The sequence below is a fragment of the Selaginella moellendorffii genome, unplaced genomic scaffold (genome assembly GCF_000143415.4).
Source record: "Selaginella moellendorffii unplaced genomic scaffold, v1.0 SELMOscaffold_70, whole genome shotgun sequence".
NCBI lineage: Eukaryota > Viridiplantae > Streptophyta > Lycopodiopsida > Selaginellales > Selaginellaceae > Selaginella > Selaginella moellendorffii.
This window is the reverse complement of record NW_003314331.1, coordinates 146,734-166,232: the sequence shown is the minus strand read 5'-3', so window position 1 is coordinate 166,232 and position 19,499 is coordinate 146,734. Positions and strand designations below refer to the sequence as shown.

The following is a 19,499-nucleotide window of genomic DNA, read 5'->3' as shown; positions in this document are numbered from 1 at the left end:
CCGATGCAAACTAAATCACCCATCTCCCAGGTTATCTCACAGTTCTCAAAAGATGGTCTCTGTTGGATTATTATACACGGATGTTACGGATTGTATTTTAAGGATTGTAAGAGTTCGTGCCTGAGGAACTGCCAAGTGGAAGAGCAGAACTATATGATCTGAAAAAGAAATTGTGCTGCCATTGCTTTTGGAGCCACTGGATTATTGTTTTGACGTCAGTGGCATCCTCATTGTCGCGCGCGCTCCAGCTCACTGGCCATGCCTACCCATCTTGGCCGTTCAAGGTCTCTGATTATGGTTGCCTCCATTGCATGGCCATCGCAGCTCCATGCGCTTCAGAGAAGCATGTAAATTGCCTGGACAGTCAAGCTCCAGCATGCCTTCTTGCAGCTTGAAGTTTACTTGAAGTTTGCAGCTTGCCTTTCTTGAGCTTCTTGCATGCTTGAAGCACGCTACTGTCAAGCAAGCGAAAGCGTGTTCTTACCATTTCCAAAGAACAACTTGTTCCTCTGGCGTGGTCCACGTCCACAACATAAACATTTTATGTCGTGTTGATTGCAAAACGTGCGGAAATACTCCAATCCGGTGGCAATCACTGCTGGGCAAATCATACGTCTCGTTTACCTTGGCCGAGCTTGTGCTATATATAAGGAGAGACGATTGGAAAAGAAAGATCACTCCGTGTGTCTCTCAAAGTTCACCGAGGATCATTTGTATAACGGAATGCAAAGCCCACGTAAGAAACATATGTTGTCAAGCAAAAAGAAACTCTCTTTAGGTCCGGGCCATGTACACGGCACAAAAATTTACACTCAACACAGACGAATGGAAAGGAAGCAAAGAACCAAAGAACGAAAAGCGAGAACTTCCTCAGCTCACATTATTTACAGCTTGCTGGAGGAGGATCTGCTGCTGCTGCTGCTGTTGGAGGTGACGATGTTACCACTGTTCCAGCAGTGGGCCTCTCCGAAGGACTCCATGTCTAGAACAAAATAAAACCAACAAAGATGAGAAAGCAAGCTAAAAGAAATCGCTCCAACCTTTGCAGGAACGGCCGCGTGAGACGCTTGATACCGCACTGCCCCGGTCATGGAAGACGGAAGATACGAAACTCCACACTGTTGTGGCTGCGCTGCTTGCTGGTGATGCTGTGCAAGTGATCTCTGAGCTTGCTTCATCGGTCTTCCGGAGCTTTGGTTCTGGAAGCGAAAGGCCGGAGCGTCCACAGCATGGCTGTAAGTATGAGCCGAGCTTTGAGATGGCCTCCACTGTCCTCCGGGAGCTTGAGCACGTATAGCACCAGCGGCAACAGCAGCTCGAGCTTGAGGCCCCGGTCCGGCAGCAAAGCATCGACTGTTGTAGTGGAAGCCCGGCTGCTGGATCGACTGCTGCATCGATTGTGGCGGCCTGGAAAAATGGTGTTGGTGGTGCTGCTCCGCGAAAGACTTGTGAGCCGGCAGCTGCTGAGAAGTAGAAGTAGAACACGCCGGTAACTTCTGCTTTTGTTGAAAGGTTGGTCTTGGAGTGATCCCCAAGAGCTGCTGCGGTTGGTGTTGCTCTTGTCGATATTCCAGTTTCTGTAGAGAAAAGTTTCTCTGTGGTGGCTGCTGCTGCTGTGCTTGAATCGCATGTGGCTGCTGTGCTTGAATCGTTTGTGGCTGCTGTTCTATCTTGGCAGCGTCGCTAGATATTCTCTGGAGCGGCTCCTGCTTAACACTATTCACCGGATTCGGTCTTTGTATCTGCTGCTTCTGGGTCCCAGCTTTTCTTCCAACTTGACCGTTTCTAGCGATTTTCTGACCATCGGGCTTTGAAGAGGGCTGACTACTTGGGCCGTCTTTTGTGTCGTTATTATTCTTCTCCTACAACCAAAATCATCAGCAAAAGGAGTCTCGACTAAAACTCAATACCTGGGGGTTCCTCGCCTGAGAAGGTAAAGTTTTTGGTTCCGATGCAGTTTCTCTTTTGACGCATCGTCCACCTGGTTTCGATTCTCCTTGATCTTCGGGAAAATCTAGTGGACTGCACAGCGAAAGAGTCAGCTCTCCAGTGTATAGCCTACATTTGAGTGGTTGTCGCACCTTAAAAATCGCCCTTTGCTCCTCTGAGCTTGAGCAATGATGGCCACATGTGATTCGTGAGGCTGTACGGTTTCAGGCGGTTGATCCTGGAAATGACAAGCCAGTTTTTGAAGTTTCCGGAAACAATGTAAGTAAAAGGGAGTGTCTAACCCGCTGCGCGGAAGCATATCTTTGCTTTGCTTTCACAATTTCTTCAAAGTGCAGCTTCAAGGTGTCATGTTCCAGGGGTCCCTGCAGCTTTTGCAGTAGCAGCATCGCGGATCCCTGCTAGAAAAGAATTAGAGACAAGAAAACATGCAACATCTCCTACTTTAAGAATTCCCCAAACACTTGGATCACCAGCTGTTTCTTCGAGAAACATGTGCCGCTCTTGGCAAGATTTTGAGCTGCGAAAATGCCCCTGTAAAACACTCACAGAATTATTACAAAAAACTCACGGCAATTTTCCCTTTCGTACCTTGATATGGCTCCCATTGTTGAGAATGTCACTGAGTAGTTTCCAATTGCCACCAAAATCGTGCTCCAACACAAGTATCGCCTGCCAATATAGTTAGTCGCTATGCTGAAACAGATAAAAGTACCTGATCCTCAAGCGATGACCAGGAACTCCCATTTCCGGTCCCATTAGAACAAAATTCTCCCTGCTAAACGGGGAAACTTAGTGCAATTCAACTCGCACAAGCTGCTTTGAACCTTTCGTAAAATGCTTTTTCTGCTGATTAGATTTGAAAGTTTAGGCCTTTTAAATCCAGATAAATCTGTAAAGATGCACGTAAGTGTTTGGTCTCACTATACTATCGTAGAACATACCAGTTGATTTGTTCCCAAAAAACTGGTCCCGTTTACGCTTGGGCTGCTGCAAAGGACAATCAGATTAGCCAAAACAGCGAATAGACGGAAGAAATACCTTCTCAGAGTAGCATGCTTCTGGTACCCATTCATTCTCAGAATCCGTTCCCTAACAGCACAACAATCAGAAAAAGTCCAGACGCGGTAAGGAGAAAGCAAACCTTAGTCGATTTATTTGACTTTAACTTCTTTGATTTCTGCCATGCAGCCAATTGAAATTAGCAATCGAGCACGAACAGCATTCCTTACCTTATCGGAGCGTTGTCGGCCTGGAATGCTCACTGTCCGTTGTTTTTTCGCAGGTATAATGTAGTTGAACTCGTCTTGTTGCCTTCTCTTCTTTTTCAGACCAGTCGCATAACTGACATCGTTGTCAAGTTTCAAAAGATCATCTTCCAGTTCGGAATCACTATCTTGCGAACTTTGCCTTCGTGAATTATAATCATAGGCCTGCGAGAACAAGGTTCATTCTAGTCACGAAAAGCAGGAAAAAGGCTTACAGATGCCCATGAATCTTCTATGTATGTTCTGTATGCTTCGGCAACCCCGGGAGGTATGATATAATGGAGCTTCAAACATTATAGCAGTGTTAGCATACTGAAAAAACAGTGGAAAAACCAATTACCGGCAAAGGCAAATTGCTTAAAGACACAGCTCGTTCCTTTAGTTCTGGCGTGCATGGAGCCTTCAAACTAGGTGGCGATTCCATCGTATTTGCTAAAAACTTGATGGCATAGTTTTCAAAAGGAAGCCTTTGAGTGTCCTTGGACAGTGCCTGAAATCCCAGTAGTGTAATAAGAACCTCTCATCAACGTAGTCTCGCTTACTATATCAGTTGACGACTTTGTGAACGCCTCAGCAGTGGCCCAAAACGGAGCTTGAGATGCGCTTCTACAAAGATGAGCTGCTGCGCTAGCTTTCCATAGTCGTTCCTGAAACAAGTGTTAGAGATACATTCTTTCAAAAACCTGAACGTTCACTTGCCTGCATGAAATCATTTGCCATCCAAGCCATCTCCTCCAGCACAAAATCCCAATGAGACTTTTGTGTTGGAGGAGCCGACAGAGGTTTCTTAGCAGCAGAGTCCGCGACAGCCTAGCAACGAGTAAATTGAGTTAGTCCGAATCAAATGCACGACGAAATGCGTGTGCCACAGCTCGGGCTAGCCTCTCGCTTTTGTGTGTGATACCTTGATCGATATTGCAGCGCCAAGAATTTCTTCTTCGCTTTTTTTCTCTGTGACAACAAGTTCGCTTCCTTCTTCTTTAATGTCCTCCTGGCTGGCGATGCCATTCTTTTCTTCCCTGTTACCTTCCTGCAACGGACTCTTAGATACTGTTGTTGCTTCCACGCTTGAGACTCTAGCGTCTATGGAGTGAGATGACGCGCACGATCCATTCTCAGCTTTTGGATCAGCTACAATTGTGGGCGGTGGTGTACCGGACTTCTCTTCTTTTACTCGTACAATACTCGACAGAGTTCCTCTCCGCAACACCTGCTTGATCGGCTCGTTAAATTCGCCGTTCCTTTGGAGTCTTGACACCAGCAACTCTGTCAAGATCCCGTGCTTGGGATGAATATTATTCTGAAGAACGAAAAGTTTTCTCTCCTTGGCCTCGGAGTCACTAAACAAAAAATAGTGAAACGACGATAAGTCCACAAAAGAAGAACACAGTGTTACCTTAAAACTACCGATAAAGTAGATGGCAAAGAAACTAAGTCGCCGTATTCAAAGTCAAGCGGATTACCTCCCTGTTACACTCTAACGTGTAAAGAGAGAACCAAAAAAAAAAAAACAACGAGACAATCATACCTTCTCTAGAAACTCTAGCTCTTTCTTCCGTTTATCACGAAAAGCTACCTCTTGCCTGACAGACAAACATATGAGAACTAGAGAAAACTAAACGAAAGCAAAAAAGAAAAGAATTTTCCCGACCTGAGTTCTCCTACAAGCCTTTCCACAGCAGCACACGAATGCTCTCGTTCAATCCTTGCCGCTGCATTGGCTCCAATACCCATGGAAAAATCGCTAACTCGACTCCTCGCTCTCGCCCAAGTCATAAATCAATCCAGCCCCGCGCCTCTACTCGCCAATCCTACAGTGAAAATGTCATTCCACGGAAGCTACAAAGGAAGCGAAAGAGCAAGTTTTTAAAAAACCAAAGATTCGAAACTTAATTCTCTTCCCAACGAGCTACCTAAAACCCTAATCGCAAAACCTCTGCTACGAGATTTGAGAGCTACGCAAGGCTTACATTCTCGCCGGCGCCTGCATCCGTGGCTCCGCGCGCTGCCATCCGACCTCTCGCGCAGGCCAGCATCGACTAGGGCTCCATTCATTCTCACTTGGAGGAATTTTAGGGCTCCTCCGGGTTTTAAGGTTATTCTTATTTTTTTTTGCCATTACACGGAACTTTGATGTCCTGTCAGCATCCGGTATGGCGCGAGTGAGCTTCTAGTTTTGAGAACGTTTGAGTAAAATCGGTGGAACAGATTTTTGAGAATTTACTAAAATGTAAAACTAATCTATGTTGGTTTAGACACTTTTAATAAATAACTTTAATCAGATATGCCAGGAATATCCAAGAATATTTATATAACACTACTAATAATAACAACAATGAAATAAGATAGCGTCTTCTATGTCAAAAAAGAAATCGTCCTCTATAAGGATCAATAAACCCTGACTTCTACGTGCACAAGCGTCTTTTCTGCCTCCCATGTAACTGCTAGCCTGTACCGTGCTTCGAATACAAACTGCAGGGTCAGCAAGAAAATCAGTGCCACATACCTGAAGAGAAACAATCTTTCCAGCTGCAGCGGGAGTCCAAAAATGTCATAGATAAGATGTCCATAAGCAAGGACTCTTCTGAAACTATTTCATCGGCCCAAGCGTCTGAAAAACTGGAATCCTGTAAGAAACAAAGCATCAGAGACATGGGAAAGAGTAGAAGTGACTACGTGATTCAGGTTTCGGAGTGCCCATTTCCCCAGACCCTAGACCTTTCGAGACATGCATTGCATTGTCAAGGCGGGTGCATCAGTCTTTCCAGAAAGTGCAACCCGGAAAACTTCCACATTAATACTTGAATAAAATACGCTGTAACCAAGTAATGGATAATTGCACGGGCTATTTTCCATAAGCCTCGCGGGAAGAATATAGCCTGGAATCTCATCCAGGTCCTACAGAGAGCCACACAAACAATACTTCTCGAGATCTTAAACTGCTGTAGAAGCTTACTAGATCTCAAGTAGCTTAGGTTTGACATCCAAAGAATGCGAACCAGCCAGAATTCAACTGAACCTCTTTTTGATCATCCTATATTATGTGGCTATATCAAGTAGAAATAACGCTCTACTGGCATATACCAATTTCTATGTGAGGCAAGTATAGCTTTAGCTCTTTGGCTATCCATAGAATTATTTACAGACGTATGTTGCAACTCCTAATTGTTAGAATGTAGACGTCTGACTTGTCAAAAGTATAATTGGGATGTCAACAACAAGTCTGTCAGCCTCAGGTCACTCTGCCACAGTTGAACCATATCGAGAACGAGGCTATTGGCAGTTTAAAACTTGCAAAATACACCGTGGAGCTGGGAATGATCGATTTATCCACAAATCTCCTTCAAAACAATTCGTGAGCCTCTGGTAATCTCACCTGGTACCCCAAAAGAATCAAGCTAACCTCCAAGAGAAAAAAGTTAGAAAAGGAAAAAGAAATACAGTAGGCAATTAAAACAAAGAGAAGTAGAAACTAAAAATCACAGAAGAAAAAGGGAAAAGAAGTGTGCTTGATGTGAGTGGGAGGAGGAGAGTACAAAATGCTATCCATCGCATACATCTTGATCATACTTTCAAGGACATTCTTCTTCACATTCCTCTTAAGCTTGGAAAGAACCAACACATCCTTGAGCTGTCTACTTTGGTGAATGCCACTGGCCACGACCAATATTTCATTGCCCCTTCGGCATTATGAGCCTCAATCAATGTAGTTACTCTTGAAGTGGAACATGAGTAAGTTAAAGAATGTTGAGATATCTTACTCATTTTAGTGACCAACCGGATTGGACCATCTGTGATGGTCACATTTACCAAGGAACTCTAGTTCTAGAAACTCTAGTTCTGTCTTCCGTTTATCACAAAAAGCTATAAGATGAACATATGAGAAGATAAAAGAAAAGAGCGTATGGAATTAGGGTATATGATTTCATCTCCTTTCTTCCCACTTCAGAAGATGATATGTCATAATAGAGCATTTAAGATCCCTCATGATTATTGGGGATTTTAACAATCACATTAGGTGGTCCAATGTGTTATTTCTTCTAGCTTTTTTACTACTTCCTATTGTACTTTCTTCTTGTGTCATTTTCATTGTTTTCTTTCAAGTTTCTACTTTGGCCACATCACAAGGTGAAGTCATTGGTTCTTTTTATGCTAGAGGCACTTGATCGTCCAGTGGTCATTTGTTGGGAGTAGCCTCCTAGATACTAAGGATATTCTGCTGCCTAGAATGAATATTTGGTTCTACCCTATTTCTTCTTTAACACCTCGAGAGAAAGAGAGAGTGAAATGTGAGTGAGCATGGTGACAGAGCCATGTTGGAGCTCATGCTCCAACACTCCCCATCCTTTATTTGCATTGCTAGCTCTACAATTTGTAATGGAGGAGGTTAATCCCCACACATGGATGCTTGTTGTGTCAGGAGAAAGGAGAACAATATGGTCCCTAATCTCAAGGGTGCAAGTAAGTACTATGCTAAGATGTGTTTGGAAACTCCTAGGACCCCCTAATCCAATTGAGTATGAATCTTTCTCCTGGGAAGAAAAAAACTACAAAAAAGCATAAATGCATGGAAGTACACACACAATAACAAACATACCAGTATCCCCACACACAAACTCTATCATCCCACTATCCTCACTTATCATAACAACTCCCTAATTCTACTGTTTAACTAATGAAATGAGATGAAAAATCTTTAAAAATATTATAATCCTATAATTTTCTATCACTCTTGTATAAAAGCCACACTTGAGCACAACAGAAATATGGATTGAGAGATCACAATCTAAAGCATTAAAACACATGTGAAAGAAATCAATATCACCTATCTCCTAATTACATTATGTACCACAATAAATGATTAACTTAACTTGTTGAATTGTCATGCTACTTATTGCTCACTATTGAAAATGTTGTCATGTTTCTTCCAAAATTGGTGGTTTAAAAGATAATTTATTTAAAATATTCTAAAACGCTTTCATCTATAATTGCAAACCAAAATGGTATATTCAAATACCAATTATTTTCATTTAATATAAATGTGTTATTTACTTAGTGTGTAACTTTTAAAAAAATATGCATGACCATAAAAATATACTAAAAATTAAAATAAGATAAAAAATTTAAATATCATCCTCTTTTACTAAATTTTTAATGAATTCCTTAAATTTTTATTTAGAGGTTTTGTTTGATTCATATATATATATATATATATATATATATATATAAATTTATTATTATTTCTGGTAATTGATATTAAATACTAGATTACTATTACTGTTTTTTCAAATGAATATGCATATTTATTTTAAAATTATTTATAATAAAATATAGTTTTTTAAAAAAGTATACCTTTAATATAGAAATATTAAACATTTATTTAAATTTAAAATCCCTGAAAGCAAATTATTTGAATAATCTAGCCAGAACAGATCTCAGCCATTGACCTGAGAGAATATCCACTGGAACAACTGGCCCTATAAAGTATTCCATGTGTTTTAGGGCCCTAAATTCTGCTGCTATGGGTACGCTTGACGATCTCGTGGGAGTGGTGGACGCTGCCGAGGGGTTTCTGGATGATCCTCGCTCGTACCTGGGTGCTCAGAGGGTACTCCAAGTTGCTGTCGAATCTCTGAGCTCTACCCAGGCTGAATCTCTCCTGCCGTGGGCGAGGGAATCGCTTGTTCGAATCAGCAAGAAAGCTGTGGGTGCTACCCTCGATGTCGCTCTTCTGACAGTCGAAGCTCTTTCCCGCCGCGTCGTCCAAGCTCGAGTGACAGTGGCTGAAGGTATGCCCTCTTTCCTCCGCTGCATGATCTGAGTCTTCTGGCAGGCGTTGATGATCCCACACGCCACATACTCAGCGAATACGCAACCCCGGCTGTTCCTGATCTTGCATCGCTCAAGGAATTCCTGGTATCGAAACCGGCGGGATTATGTTTTCCGCTGAGCCCCGCGAGGTATGCGACTCTAGAGTCCCATGATGTAGCTGGGATGTTCAGCAAGGGCACCCCAAATTCGTATTGCGTTGACCTGGAAAGCCTTCTGGCTCTTAGCGTCATCAAACCTCCCGAAGTTGGTGCGTTTCCTCTTTCTCTTCAACCTCAGGTTGCTGATGCCATTCTATACTCTTACAGGCATTACAGAATTTTCTTACATTCCGTTTTGGAACACGCTTATACACGAAGCAATCAAGGGGTACCTTCAGACTTCTGTGCCATTCACTTTCGACAGGAACACAAACTGCGAGACGCAGACACTGTCTCAACTTCCTGACTACGTTGGATATGTGGGCGCTCTTTATTCTTTGTTCCGGGGTGAAGAAAAGGTAGTTCGGGGGCCAGGGAATCCAAAGAAGGAGCTCATGAACAAGCTGGTCTGGGTGTACAAGGACGTGCCTTATCTGCTTGGCTACCATGCAAGGGGTCCCAACGTGACATTCGGTGCACTCTACCATGGTGGGGGCAAGGTGCAGTGCGAAGATTTGGTCACGGTGGATCTGAGCAGCATGACTGGCAGGGTGCGGTCCCAGCTGATACTTTTCAACTTGGGGAGGGTTCTGGCGGGCCTTTGTGATCTATGCTCGAAGAGGAACGAGATTTCTGATACGTTCACGGTGCAGGAAGTGGATTCTGAGAAGGGTGGCAAGTCCGTGGTTCTTTCGGGATACTCGGTCATCAAGGGGTATATGGACCTGGAGAAGGCAAAGAAGGTGTGGAACACGTATTCACGCATACAGGGCTGCCCAAATGCAGAGAAGTGTCATACAAGGACCTGTCCCCGCAAGAGGAAACGGAATGATCCTGATGAGGACGATCGGTTGTACACTTTGACGTTCACGCCGCGGCTGGATACGAACCAGCAAGCCAGGCCCGTTCCCGAGCTGTTAAAGGCCTTGCTTCATGTCTCCAGTGCGCTGTGTTATGCCCATGAGAGGGGTGTGATACACAGGGACGTGAGCTGGAGGAACGTGGGACTCGATCTCACTTCCAACCAGTGGGTGCTCTTTGACTGGGATGAGTCCTGCACTTCTCCAGCTCCGTGTGCTGCAGCAATGCTTTCCGGTGCCTGTCATGCACCTGAGATTTCTCTGGGCCCTCACGATACTGCAGTCGACGTGTGGGGTCTAGGCTGGCTAATCCATACGTCCAAGGTGACTCTGACCCAAGAGCTGGAAGAACTTCGAGATGACTGCCTGGAGGAGCAGCCTAAGGCTAGACCAACAATGACCTCCTGCACGGATCGGCTGCAGAAAATGTTTGCTAATTTGGATGGGTAAGTCGAGATAGAATTATTGAAATTTGCATTCACTTTAATGATATATTGTGAGGTCCAAAGTGTATGGCTAAGATGTATATTAATATTAGTATAGTGGGGGATTGGTTTCAATTCGGACCATTTATTCTTGTATATAAGTTAAAATTTTTGGATTAATTAACATATATGTTTTTATATTAAATTTCTAGGGGCAACTTTGACTAATACAAAGTCATAGGGTGAAAACCCAAAGTGATTATCTCCTTGGGGGAAGGTTCCAAAAAGTATAGTAGAGTGCTCTCTGCTGGTGCTTCCTAATGGTGTTTCTATTGATTAAGGGAATCTTGGGGATGATATATATGATTGGTTTGATAATTTTACAATGATTGTTATTTGTCATTCTTGGGATGATGGTTGGCATTTGCATGAGTTTCCCATATATATCTCCATAGAACAGTATTGCAATGGTACAATGGTTTAAACACAGCCACTCATGTGAATTAAAGCATTCTCTTAGATGTCTTCAAGCATGTATTTAGACATGCTAATGATTGTGATGATGTCTTCCAAAAATTGCATTATTTTTGTCAAGGGCTGTTTGAGTCAATGATACAATTTGGCATTCACTTCCGAAACCCTTTATTATGTGTGAAGTCAAACATGTCATAGCAGATTAAGTTAAAAACATTGTGGCCAACACTTTGTCAAGATCTTGTAGAACTTATGCATGTGCTTGCTCTACCCACTCTTAACGATGTTATTCGATTAGAACAACGTTATAAGACAGTGCATTTTCCATTTCTCACTATATGTCATTTAGCTCCACTTTCTATAGGAGATAGTTATGTTCTAATAGAGGTTAATATTGCTTTTGCTCATGTTCAAAAATAAATACAAGAACGTTGTCATTGTTGTGATATTCATTGCTAGGTGTGTGATAAGGTTGGCCACACTTATTGACATTGTTAGTATTTTCTAGATTGACATTCTCCATTTCCTAGATGGAGGCTTTAGTGTCAACAATGTCCTATTAATGCTGCTATAATAGAAGGTTTTAACACAAATATTCTTTTAGGAAATAAAGAGTCACACAAGTAATAAAGGGTTTTTGCATGAATAAGTTAATGACCCCTTTATCCTTCTTTTAAGAGGATCATCAACAGGTTACTTAACACAAGTTCATCAATATTTACTTTCCAATCTCAATTTTATAATAAAAGGTCTTCTATTATTCTTTCCATGTTGGTTGATATAAGCTCAAGTTTATCTTCTATTACTCAATCATGCCAAGTGTGACTTTAAAGCTCTTCCCCTTTATCTCATACTTCCTTATATTTTTTCCATTCTTCTCATTTTTATTTTCTTCCCTCCATTTCTATATGTGCTTCCATCACTTTTATCTTCCCCTTTCTTCCTATTGTGTTTTTATCTTGCTCCTCTATTCCCTCTTTAAATGCATCTAATGATCTTTGTGCCACAGTGGTGCATTACACTAGATAAGCAAACACCACTTCCCCATTCTAGGAAGTTCTTTATTTAAAGGCACCATCATCCTTTCTATTATTTCATGCCACCCTTGGCACTAAGTTTTATTTATCTATAATTCATACTAGGGCTATTTATGGCCTTATCATTTGGCCTCTATCTCGTTTGGAGTTTTTACCTTCGTCAAATTGGAGTATTTGGGAATCCATCATTGAAAACATATTTCCTTTCCCACAATCCGTTAGTATCTACCATATGGGTATTCCTTGTTTAACTTGTTTTTTATATTCCTTCCAATGATTTTCATAGCCCATTCTTAGTCACTAGTCTTTTGCTTCTATCCTTTATTGCACCATGCAATATAGAATCACTACCTCCATCTTTGAGGTATTTTTTTGGTTCCATAGCAAAAGTTTTGCTTTGCCAAGTTCATGAAGTGTTCACCCCTAGTAAGTTTCCTTAATATTTTCTATTGTGGGTTCTATCCATGGCCAAACCTTGTAACCCACTCATGAGTCCTTCCTTTGAGACTATTTTTTTGAACTCACAATACCATTGCATTGTTGCACTTCATTTCCCTTAGATGTCCTTCCCACTTGATCACTTTAACCAAGCCACATTATTACCAATAATTCAAATTAACACTTTGAATTAGGAATTTTATTCCTTAACCTCATAAGGATGTTGTCTTTGTTTAGCCTTAAGATCACCTAATGATAACCTTGACACTTTAATAGGTTTGCTAATAGGTATTAAATCTTCTAGACCTTTAAATTGTTGACCATGACCCTGGGGGCATCCACCACACTTGGCAATGCGCCCAAGCCAACCTTTCCGGCCAAAGGTCCATAAGAACTAAAATTGGTTGTCCCCATCTCATTCACCACTTACACCAAAGTGGTCAAGTTAAATATATTAAACTTTCACAATAAGCAATTTAATCATGCATCACGACCCTGGGGCATCCCCTATTAAGATCCTATCCCTTACACTCTAAGCCAACTGACTAAAAGGGTGATTATAGAGCCCTTTTCTTATCCTATTATCCTAACTTGGCACTTAACATCCTCTATTTAGTAGTGTGCCCAAGTCAGTCTCCTTACTAAGAATTCATGACCATAAAGAAATGAGTGTTCTCATATTCCAAATTATCACCATACCTTAGTGTGGGACTTGAACCCAAGCACTAAAGGGTTAGGACTTAAACCCAACTTTTATATATGCATCTATAGACAGCATTACCCATGATGCATAGCATGACTCTCTATGTTAGTGCACCATATGAATCATAATTTAAAAATTTTGTTCCTCCAAACTACTAAGTCCTCTCCTTTAACAAGTTTGTGATCATGCATGGACTCCTCCATGCTTTGCCCCATGGGCCACCCTTTTTGAAATCAACACCTTCAATTAGGGTTTTTGTTCCCCCGACTTATCAATCTCACTTATCAAGTCACTCGACCAATGTAATATAGTTTTATGCATAAGCATGTAAGTTTTCAACTATTTACTTTTGTTCAAAGCCATCTCTTTAAACACTTAGGAACTACTTCCCTAACTTTGATAGCCTTGCCTTATAGCAAGCTTTTAGACCATGCTTTTGCCATGATTTTGCGTGTTCCTATGAATCATTTACACTTGTCTTTCTAAGTACTAGTTTACCTAAAATTAGTGTATTATGGTTTGGTACTAAAGTTGCAATGAAAGCTTTTTTAAATAGCTCAAAGCAAAGGCATTAAAATTTTAATAAAGAAGTGACTTTGGATATCTAAAAATTGTGTATATTTATGTTTTCTAATATTCTATTGTTTAGAAACCTAATAATTTCTTTTGGCTAATAGTTTGAGCTTATATTAACTAGTGTATGAGCTTTTGGCAAATAGTGAGCTTTTTACTAGTAATGATGGTATATGCCTTAAGATGGAAAACACAATTGTAAAGAATTATAGGGCAAACAAGTTCATATGTCTCAATTGATGTAAAAGGAACGATGTAAAAGAAACTATAAAAGTGTAAAAATACCATTATCATGTTAATGTTGAAAAATCAAATATATATAGCTTTGGCATAAGATTATTTTTGAATCAATCAATTTAGCTCTTCTAGAAGAGTGAATGGCATGGGTGAGAATGTTGTTTCTGGCTTACCACACCAGCCTTTGCTCTCTTTGTAAAGAATGCGAGAAACAAAATCAATCTAAAACTTATCCAAGATCAAATTTATAAAGATTTTTTCAAGCTCATAAAGCAAATAAGTATTTATTAAAATGAGCACCAACATAAACTACTCATCTCTTCAGTAAATTTATGTTTACTTATTTCATATGTACCAGATGGGTATTGAAATCTCTACCAGCAATCTAATTCATTAGATTTAAAAGTAACAACGTGATTCCTGTAGTCAATTATTTCTGAGTGCTTATGAAGCCAGTCCATCCCAAGAAATAGGTTCTCTCTAGGATCTTTTATAGCAAAAAAATTTCTACTTTCTGAAAAGTTTGCCAGGTGATAACATAAATTCTCAACTCCATAACCATCTTTTGTCTGATCATTTGCAACTAGCCTTTTTGTAAAATACTTTTCATCAGGAACTACTTCAAGCCCAAGTTTCTTGATAAGTTCAAATGATATAGCACACCTTTCACAACCATTATCTAATTCAATCCTGATTTTATGGCCATTAATCATCCTGCTATAATATACCTGATGAAAAGTAGTACATATATGCTGGTTTATTTTCTTATACTTTCTGGACATCGATAAATTATAATTACCCCTGAGGCAATATATAGTATCATCAATCTCAAAAGTTAAAGTGCTTATGGAACCACTAGTGTCTAATTCTAAGCAGTATTGATGCATCCAAGGCGAACCCAAAATTATAACATAACAGAGAATCACAGGTAATACAGTCAGAGTCCTTTTCAACTCACAATCCTCCACCATAAACTTAAAGTCCTTAACCTGTGAATTACTGTCCACAGAAATATTGAATTCATCCACCAACTTTTGAGAAATAGCATCACAAAGTAAACCAGAGTCCCAAAAAATATTGATTTTCCTTTCAAGCCCAAAGTCTCCAACCAACCTTCCAAAAGCTTTTGCCATCAAACCTTAACTTTACACAATCATACAAGGGGAATTTATACCCTTTCAGATTGACCCCTTTAGCATCGTCAAAAGTATCGCGTCACTATGGACAGTGGAAGGCCAGCACAGTTCTCCCTCAATGCTTAGTATCTAAAGGTCCAACTTTGCGACGCCTATTAGATCGAAGGAGATGGGTGACGGCTTGAAAAAGACATCCTCCCAGATAACCTGCACATTCACCATGTAAGTTTCTTTCGCTCGCTGCCAATGCAGGGGGAACCACTCTCCTCATCCTTGTAAGAAACAAAGCTGTCATTAAGCTGGTGGGATGTTGCACGGCTACTGAAAAGCACGCCAGTCGATCGACTAAAGAGCAATCGATATAACATTGTCTGTCCTTCAGCAGCTTTGCCATTTGCAGCAGACTCCTTTTAAAAGGCCCGAGAACTTCCGTGTGCCTTTGAGAGAAGCCTGCACAGAAAAGAACAAGGAGATGTTTCAAAAACATTCGCCGTAAAATCTCAAGTATACCTCCTAGTCTTCAGTGGATGGACCGTCTGGTTTACATTTATCAGTTGAGTAAACTGAGATCTTACGTACCTCAACTTCGGGAACATGTTTGCGAATGCATAACCCTCGTATGGTCATAAAATATGTCAGTAGAAAGACAATAACATACGAATCGAGCTTGACACTTACACAGACAAACGGCTCCATTTGTCCAGGTCTAGGCAAGCTTCCCACTTTTGGAATTTCCACCACTCTGAAAGATCCTGTTGATTAGAAAAAGGAGCCTTAAATGTTAAAAAAACTTTCATACCCGATCGTAAGTCAGCAGTGAAATGTTGTTCAGTGCGCGAAAATGGTTTAGCAGTAGGAGCGCACAGCCCTGCTTATGCTGCACATACACTGGCACTGCGTTAGAAACACTTAATGCCGGGAGACTGAGAGACTTGTGGAGGTGGAGCCATCGTGGAATAAGCCCAAGGCATCAGAAGAAAAAGGAAGAAACCAAAGCTTGGAGTTAGAAAAAAAAAACAGTGTCGCTGAGCAGCTATTCCGGCACTCGAGGCCGATCATTTTCAAGCGCACAATCCCGAGAGCGTCACGCCGTGAAGCGATGCCATTGCCAAAATCCTAAATTTAAAACAAAGATGCCATAGTATTCTTTCATCCCACGATTGTGACACTGGAGATCTCTCGTGCTGGTGTCTTTGTGGTGAAGCGCTTCCCCTTCCTGCTGTTCCGCCCCTCCTCCATGTCTTTCTTCATCGGCATCGTCATTGTCGTTGTCGCTCACTCGCTCTCGCCCTCTCTCTCTCTCTCTCTCTCTCCTCCCGCTCCCAAGAAAGGAATATTCTTGGTTTTGAAATTTACACCCATGGTAATTTGCTTTAGCACGACAAAAGCTCTACTGGCATCACATGGTAATTGATTTGAATCCATTGTAGTTTGTTTTATTGTGAGGAATTACATTCCACTTGGTTGGCATCCCATGGTAATTCATTTAAATCCATGGTAATTTTCTTTATCGTGAGGAATTACATGTAAGCCGCTCGACTAGCATTGCATAGTAACTTATTTGAATCCATAGTAATTTTCTTTATAGTGAGGAATCACATTCTAAACTACACCTGGCTGGCATCCCATAGTAATTCATTTAAGAAGAATGAATTAGAAAAATTTTAAATTTTTTTTTGTAAACTAATTTTTGAAAATTTATTTACTCTATAAATTTTTTGTGAAAATCGAGAAACTTTAATTTTTAAAGTATTTCTAAAACACAACTAACATTTTTATTTTCATTTAAACTAGAACTTTGAGACTACACAAGTTTATTTTAGTATCTATCATATATATAGTGATATATATAGTGAACAATTAAGTTATTTGAATGTAAACTTATAATTATAAAAAAATGAGATATTAGTTGTCTTTTAACAACATTTTTAAAATTAAAGCTTTTTTGTCTCACCAAAAAATCTTAGAGCAAAGAAATATTCAAACTTTAATTTGTTAAATAAACTTTCAAAATATTTCTAATTAACTATCTTACACAGATAAATTACTATCTCACTAAACATAAAAAAGATGTTATTTTTTTATCACAATATTTATGAAAATAAATTAATTTTTTCTATTTAAATTTGCCAAAAAAATTCAATCTAATTAAAAGAACTTAGCAAACGGTTAAAATTTTAAAAAGTATATATGAATTCTTTTTTGTGAATATTAGGATAGCAAAAATAATATACTTTATATATGCAGTAAGATTATGATTTAGTCATTTAAAATAATTAATTAGTAAAATTTCAAAAGGTTTTTTAGTAAACTAAAGTTTGAAGATTTATTTACTCCATGATTTTTTTCTGAAAATGGAGAAACTTTAATTTTTAAAATATTCATAAAACACAATCAACATTTTATTTTCATTCAAATTATAAGCTTGTATATAAACAAGTTTGTTTTAAGGCTTGGGATTTAAGAGGTCCCATGTTTATGTCTTATTATACTGAGGGAACCTCAAGGCTTAATCTCTATCACATATACAAAAGTATATAGTGAACAATTAAACTATTTAAATACAAGTTTATAATTTGAACAAAATGAAATGTTGATTGTGTTTTAGCAACATTTTAAAATTCTAAACTTTTTTGTCCTCATCAAGAAATATTAGAGCAAAACATATTTTAAAACTTTAATTCATTAAGCAAACTTTTGAAATATTTTTAATTAACTATCTCATACACTATCTCACTATACATATAAGGGATGTTATTTTGTTGTCATAATATTTATGAAAAAAATGACTTTTCTTTAATTTCCAGCAAGAAATTTGATCTAATTATAAGATCTTACTAAATGGTTAAAATTTTATAAACTGTATATCAATTCTTTTTATAAATATTAAAAAATAATATACTTTATATGTGTAGTGAGATGATTTATCTATCTGAAAGAATTAATTAAGAACATTTTAAAAGTTTACCTAGTGAAATAAAGTCTAAATATTTATTTACTCTATGATATTTTAGTGACGATGGAAGAGTTTTAATTTTTAAAGTATTTCTAAAATACAACCAACATTTTATTTTTGTTCAAACTATAATATTGCATCCAAACAAATTTATGTAATCTCTATCACACATGCAAAAACATATAGTGATTAGTTTTATATGTGGTGACCAATTAAGCTATTTGAACATATATTAATAATTTGAACTAAATTGAGATGTTAGTTGTGGTTAGCAACATTTTAAAAATTAAAGCTTCTTTGTCCTCACCAATAAATCTTAGAGCAAAAAAATTTTCAAACTTTAGTTCATCAAGTAAACTTTCAAAATATTTATAACTAATTATCTCACACAGATAAATTACTATCTCATGGCATAATTAACATATAAGAGATGCTATTTTATTGTCTTAATATTTATGAAAGTGAATTAATATACACTTTGTAAAATTTTGACTGTTTTGTAAGTGTGTATTGTTAGTGGATTAAAATGTGCAAAAGTGAATTCTTTTGCCTGAACTTCCCAAAAGGAAATTTAATTTGATTAAAAGGGTTTTATATACTTAATAAATATTATTACCTTACCTTTTGTTCTTTATTTTTTCATCTCTAGTGCTATAACAAACCCTAAAAATTGTTATGGCATCCATTGGATCAGATCTCCACGCACTCCAGGCTGTCCATGGCATGTGCAGCTATAATTGCCATGGCATTCCTCTTTTTGTTTCAAGGAATCCCAATGGTGTTAAGGCATCTTTAGAAAGGCTTGAATGGATCTATCATCCCTCTCCATCATTGCCAAGAAGGTTGCAGCAAAGTTCTCAATCTCCCAGTTCCATGACACAATGGGAAAATCTAAAATGGTAACTTATTTGAATCCATGGTAATTTGCTTTATAGTGAGGAATCACATTCTAAACTATACATGGTTGGCATCCCATGGTAATTCATTTGAATCCATGGTAATTTTCTTTATCATGAGGAATTATATGTAAGCTGCTCGGGTGGCATTGCATAATAACTTATTTGAATCCATGGTAATTTGCTGTATAGTGAGGAATCACATTCCACATTACATGTAAGTCACTTAATGGCATGGTAATTCATTTGAATTTGGTAAATTATGGCCGGCTGTGGTAATATGATCATTGCTAGGCTGGCATCTCAAGTCGAAGTATATTCGTTCATTTGAAATTTAAAACAAAAAAGTTTGCCTAGATAGTAACAAAATATCACAATTTTGACTTGGGGATTACCACATTTCATGATACCAGTTCATGATTTTCTCGTACATAACTATATGCTTGGATGTTATTCTAGAGCATATATTCTCTCTTCTGCTACATAAACACTCGGGAAACAAACTGAAAGAGCAAGCCCACCAAATTTCTCCTTGCCATCCCTTGTTCCTATGAGAGCTCCTCCGCCAGATCGTGGCCCT

At 39.0% G+C, this 19,499-nt stretch overlaps 2 protein-coding genes across 4 annotated transcripts; one reads left to right on the top strand and one right to left on the bottom strand.

The window, feature by feature from the left end:
- Positions 1–660: 660 nt before the first annotated feature.
- On the bottom strand, positions 661–5,491 carry LOC9640555. 3 transcript variants are annotated; one of them, XM_024659854.1, is made up of 22 exons: positions 5,186–5,491; positions 4,867–5,026; positions 4,744–4,798; positions 4,612–4,682; positions 4,120–4,555; positions 3,915–4,025; positions 3,758–3,862; positions 3,556–3,705; positions 3,431–3,499; positions 3,180–3,380; positions 3,092–3,127; positions 2,989–3,039; positions 2,892–2,937; positions 2,775–2,839; positions 2,663–2,725; positions 2,539–2,619; positions 2,392–2,481; positions 2,232–2,345; positions 2,082–2,167; positions 1,911–2,022; positions 1,041–1,862; positions 661–982 (listed from the first exon to the last, which is right to left on the bottom strand). In XM_024659854.1, the coding sequence occupies exons 2-22, from the start codon at positions 4,989–4,991 to the stop codon at positions 881–883; spliced, it is 2,991 nt and encodes a 996-aa protein (XP_024515622.1). In that variant the 5' UTR covers positions 4,992–5,026; positions 5,186–5,491; the 3' UTR covers positions 661–880. The 3 variants fall into 3 exon arrangements, with proteins under 3 accessions (XP_024515622.1, XP_024515623.1, XP_024515624.1); XM_024659855.1 differs by having other exon boundaries at positions 2,663–2,722; XM_024659856.1 differs by having other exon boundaries at positions 2,892–2,934.
- A 3,243-nt stretch (positions 5,492–8,734) lies between these two features.
- On the top strand, positions 8,735–10,546 carry LOC9640554. The gene is made up of 3 exons (XM_002985853.2): positions 8,735–9,004; positions 9,049–9,294; positions 9,353–10,546. Exons 1-3 carry the CDS (start codon positions 8,737–8,739, stop codon positions 10,492–10,494), a joined length of 1,656 nt encoding a protein of 551 aa, XP_002985899.1. The 5' UTR covers positions 8,735–8,736; the 3' UTR covers positions 10,495–10,546.
- The last annotated feature ends 8,953 nt before the right edge of the window (positions 10,547–19,499 follow it).

Bases quoted from the DNA above. Each gene is read 5' to 3' on its own strand.
- LOC9640555 (XM_024659854.1), bottom strand. From the start codon at position 4,991: ATGACTTGGGCGAGAGCGAGGAGTCGAGTTAGCGATTTTTCCATGGGT. The intron at 3,128-3,179 runs GTAAGGAATGCT...GCTGCATGGCAG, and splicing joins GCCGACAACGCTCCGATAAG to AAATCAAAGAAGTTAAAGTC. The intron at 2,620-2,662 runs GTACTTTTATCT...CTATATTGGCAG, and splicing joins GGTCATCGCTTGAGGATCAG to GCGATACTTGTGTTGGAGCA.
- LOC9640554 (XM_002985853.2), top strand. From the start codon at position 8,737: ATGGGTACGCTTGACGATCTCGTGGGAGTGGTGGACGCTGCCGAGGGG. The intron at 9,005-9,048 runs GTATGCCCTCTT...GTCTTCTGGCAG, and splicing joins TCGAGTGACAGTGGCTGAAG to GCGTTGATGATCCCACACGC. The intron at 9,295-9,352 runs GTGCGTTTCCTC...ATACTCTTACAG, and splicing joins CATCAAACCTCCCGAAGTTG to GCATTACAGAATTTTCTTAC.